The 3675-nt window shown below is 36.9% G+C and overlaps 1 protein-coding gene across 4 annotated transcripts in view; it reads right to left on the minus strand.

The window, feature by feature from the left end:
- Positions 1 to 621: 621 nt before the first annotated feature.
- LOC106880214 (myosin light chain kinase, smooth muscle) overlaps positions 622 to 3675 on the minus strand; it is a 133330-nt gene continuing 130276 nt past the window's right edge. The window contains exons 11-12 of one of the 4 annotated variants that reach the window (XM_014930073.3): positions 2634 to 2696; positions 622 to 1391 (exon numbers count right to left, since the gene is read on the minus strand). In XM_014930073.3, the coding sequence (XP_014785559.1) occupies positions 2643 to 2696 (54 nt within the window). In that variant the 3' untranslated portion in view covers positions 622 to 1391; positions 2634 to 2642. The remainder of the gene's footprint in view (positions 1392 to 2633; positions 2697 to 3675) is intronic. The other 3 variants (XM_014930076.3, XM_014930074.3, XM_014930075.3) reach the window with 3 other exon arrangements.

The following is a 3675-nucleotide window of genomic DNA, read 5'->3' on the forward strand; positions in this document are numbered from 1 at the left end:
TCACACAGTCACACAGACCCCCCTCCACACACACAAACGCACACATATATACGAGTGAGGGAACGAACGAAAGAAACTAGCACTCAATACAATTGGTCGGAGTTACATATATTTTTAATAATAGTTTGATTCAACTCTACAAAATTTCGCGTTTCGTGGGCGCGTAGAACATCCCATAAGTCATGTAGAGATGAGACAAAATGATGCTCTCTCTTTCTCCCCCCTCTCTCTCTTTCTTTCTTTCTCTCTCTCTCTCTCTCTCTCTCTCCCTGTATATATATATATATATATATATATATATATATATATATATATATATATATATATATATATATATATATATATATATATTGTGCTGTGTATACGTGTATACGTGTGTAGGTGTGTATATAAATTGGGTAAGTATATATATATACATATATATACTTTCGTTTGTATGTGTGTGTGTGTATATATATATGTATATATATATATATATATATATATATATATATATATATATATATACTGTATACAGATACATACATATACGTATTAATTCTGTATTGAACAGATTATTTGATTATATAATCGGGATCTTTTTTAAAACGGGGGCCACATTTTTCATTAATGTTTTACGTAGTGTTTTTGGTACCGAAAGACTTTCAAACTTCGTATACTTATCTATTTTGTGTTATAGAACAGAAAAATATTTTTGTATTCGAATTTATTTCATGTAAAAAATTGTCTTATTTCGATAATTTCAACCAATCACTGACGTCCACTCAGCCGATATACATTAAGTGCCGACTACATAAACAAACGATTCTTCGTTTTATTTACTTTTTTCATTTTAAATTTGCTTTAACCCTAAGCCTAAGCCTAAGCCTAACCCTAACCCTAACTCTAACCCTAGGGTTAGGGTTAGGGTTAGAGTTAGGGTTAGGGTTAGGGTTAATTGTTTCAGAATCGTTTGTTTATGTAGTCGGCACTTAATGTATATCGGCTGAATGGACGTCAGTGATTGGTTGAAATTACAGAAATACGACAACTTTAACATGGAATAATTTATGGATTTCTTTTTTTTTTAAGAAGACTAAGAGAAAAAGATGTTTTATATGACACATTCTACCAGTGTTCCAAGTTTCAAAGTGTTTCGTTAATGAAAAATGTGGCCCCCGTTTTAAAAAAGATCCTATAATCGTTAATAAGTATCTTCTAGATATTGTCAGTGACGTCTTAAAGGAATGTGTGTTGGTGTGAATAAAGAAGTAAACAGAAAAAAAAAAAAAATAAAAGAGTCTTCCTGTGGAGATTACAGTTTGACATAGGTAGATGTGGACGGTTCGTTCAATGAAGACAACCAACTGCAGAAATATGTAGCACTCAGACTACCGTAACAATGTTCATATCTGAAATATTGAGTAAAGAAAAAAGAATGAAACTTTGTTATTTTGATTCCCAGAATCTGATGTAGACAGCGAAAATATGATGAACGAGAAAAATTTAGAAGAATTCAAGAAATATTTATTCGTTCCACTTAGTATGTTGTTGTTTCCCCACAGTTAATCGGTTTTTCAGCCAGAACACTTACAGTCAAATATGTTCTTTAATAGAATTCATTCTAATTTTGGCATAAGGTCAGCAATTTTCAGGGGAGTGGCTAAGTCGATTACATCGATCCCAGTACTTGGCTGGTACATTGTTTTATCGACCCAGAAAAGATGAAAGGCAAATCGATCTCAACGAAGGAGAGGAAAAATCAATAAATACAAGGGCCTGACCGGCTGCTATCAGTTTGTGTCGGTTGTCATCGAGACGTCAGGTGTTCTTGGATCCCGTACTACCGATTTCCTCCGCAAAACAGGGATAACGGCGGCCCGTCGGAGAAAAGAGCCCTGTGAGGTGGAGTGGCTGCTGAAACGAGTATTGCTGGCCATTCTCCACAGCAACGCCATCGCGGTCATTACCGCCGGTCTATTGCCCCCTCCACCTTCTTTTTCTTTTCTTTCTTTTCCTTTCTTATCACTCTTCCCCCCCTGTTTCTTTGTATTTAAATGTTATGATTTCCGACTTTTATACGATTCTACCAGCTCGTCGCCTTAATCTATTCCATAATAGCCTTTCATCTTATAGGCACAAGGCCAGCAATGTTCGGGGAGGAAGTCAGTCGGAGTAGTGGATACACGGGCCTTAGTATTAGATTGGTACGTATTTCAAATTTTGTCACACGGCCAGCAATTTCGGGGGGGGGGGGAGGAAACCAAAACGATTACATCGACCCCAGAACTCAACTGGTACTTATTTTACCGACTCCGAAAGAATGAAAGGCAAAATCGACCTCAGCGGAATTTGAACCCAGAAGGTGAAGATGGACGAAATGCCGTTAAGCATTTTGACTGGCGTGGTAACGATTCTGCCAGCTTACCAACTTAATAATAATAATAATAATAATAAATAATGATGATAATGATGATGACAACTAAGGTGCTGATGGTGATGATAATGTGGATGGTGGTAGTGGTGGTGATGATGGTGTTGTTGGTGGTGATGACGACGATGATGATAATAATGATGATGTTGACGATGATGACGTCGCCGTCGACAACACACTAAAGATAAATATGAAAAACAACGAAAGAGTAGTAACTTACTGATATTTATTATACCAACCGGACTCCCATGCGTTTTAGAGCAACCATGGCGTTTGTTGCCTTCTGCAAATATATTAACAATTCATTAGACATAATGATTATTTACCTTATATTATCAATGACAGTCACACATCATTATCATTCACCTCAGTTCTGTTCCAGTATAAAATAAGTCTTCTTTGTATCTCCTTGAAATACTAAAGCAGGACCCCAGTTTCTGTCCCTCTGTCATACTCTGACCTCTCATCAGTTGGCACAAAGCCACTTCCCTCAATACAATTCCCCTTCAGTTGAGGTGTATGTGTGGAGGGTCTTCTCTTGCAAGTTACTCGGTGGCCTCTTTGGTGCTAGTATCCACGCAGAAAAGCACCCTGTACGATCTGTAAAGTGTTTGGCGTTATGAAGTGCCTCCAATTGTAGATATCGTGTCAAAGCGGACAGTAAAGCCAGGTGCAGTCCACTGGCTCGCCAGCTCCTGCCAAACTGTCCAACCCATACCAGCATGGAAAACGGTCGTTAAATGACGATAATGATGGTGATGATGATTCCCTCTAAGTAGTCATCTTTGACATTTCCGTTATCGTAAAAGAGTTGAAGATTATTAAGGTCTTTCGTGTCAATTATGGAATTATGCCAATTGCCAAGTAAATGTTTCTCGGATCAAGGTTAGCGTTATTACTACATTCTAGTGACCTTCATAAAACCAGATCCTTTCCTGTTCGCTAATTAAGTATAAAAGACACCCAAAAGGAGAGGATCGTTAAAAGGACAAAGTGTAAAGTTCGAGTTCAAGATCGAGTGTTGGACACAATCACGCCATAGTAAACATCAAGTTAATACCAGTGTCTGTTCGTCTCTCGCCTTCAAAACATAAAGTGGCTAGACATCCTAGATCTCTCTCTCTTTCTCTCTCTCACTCTCTCTCTCTTTCTACATACATACATACATACATACATACATACATACATATATATATATATATATATATATATATATATATATAAATGAAAAATGTATTAAATACTACAAAATGTACACGTAG

Source organism: Octopus bimaculoides, chromosome 7 (genome assembly GCF_046866305.1).
Source record: "Octopus bimaculoides isolate indiv1 chromosome 7, ASM4686630v1, whole genome shotgun sequence".
In the NCBI taxonomy this organism is placed as follows: Eukaryota; Metazoa; Mollusca; class Cephalopoda; order Octopoda; family Octopodidae; genus Octopus; species Octopus bimaculoides.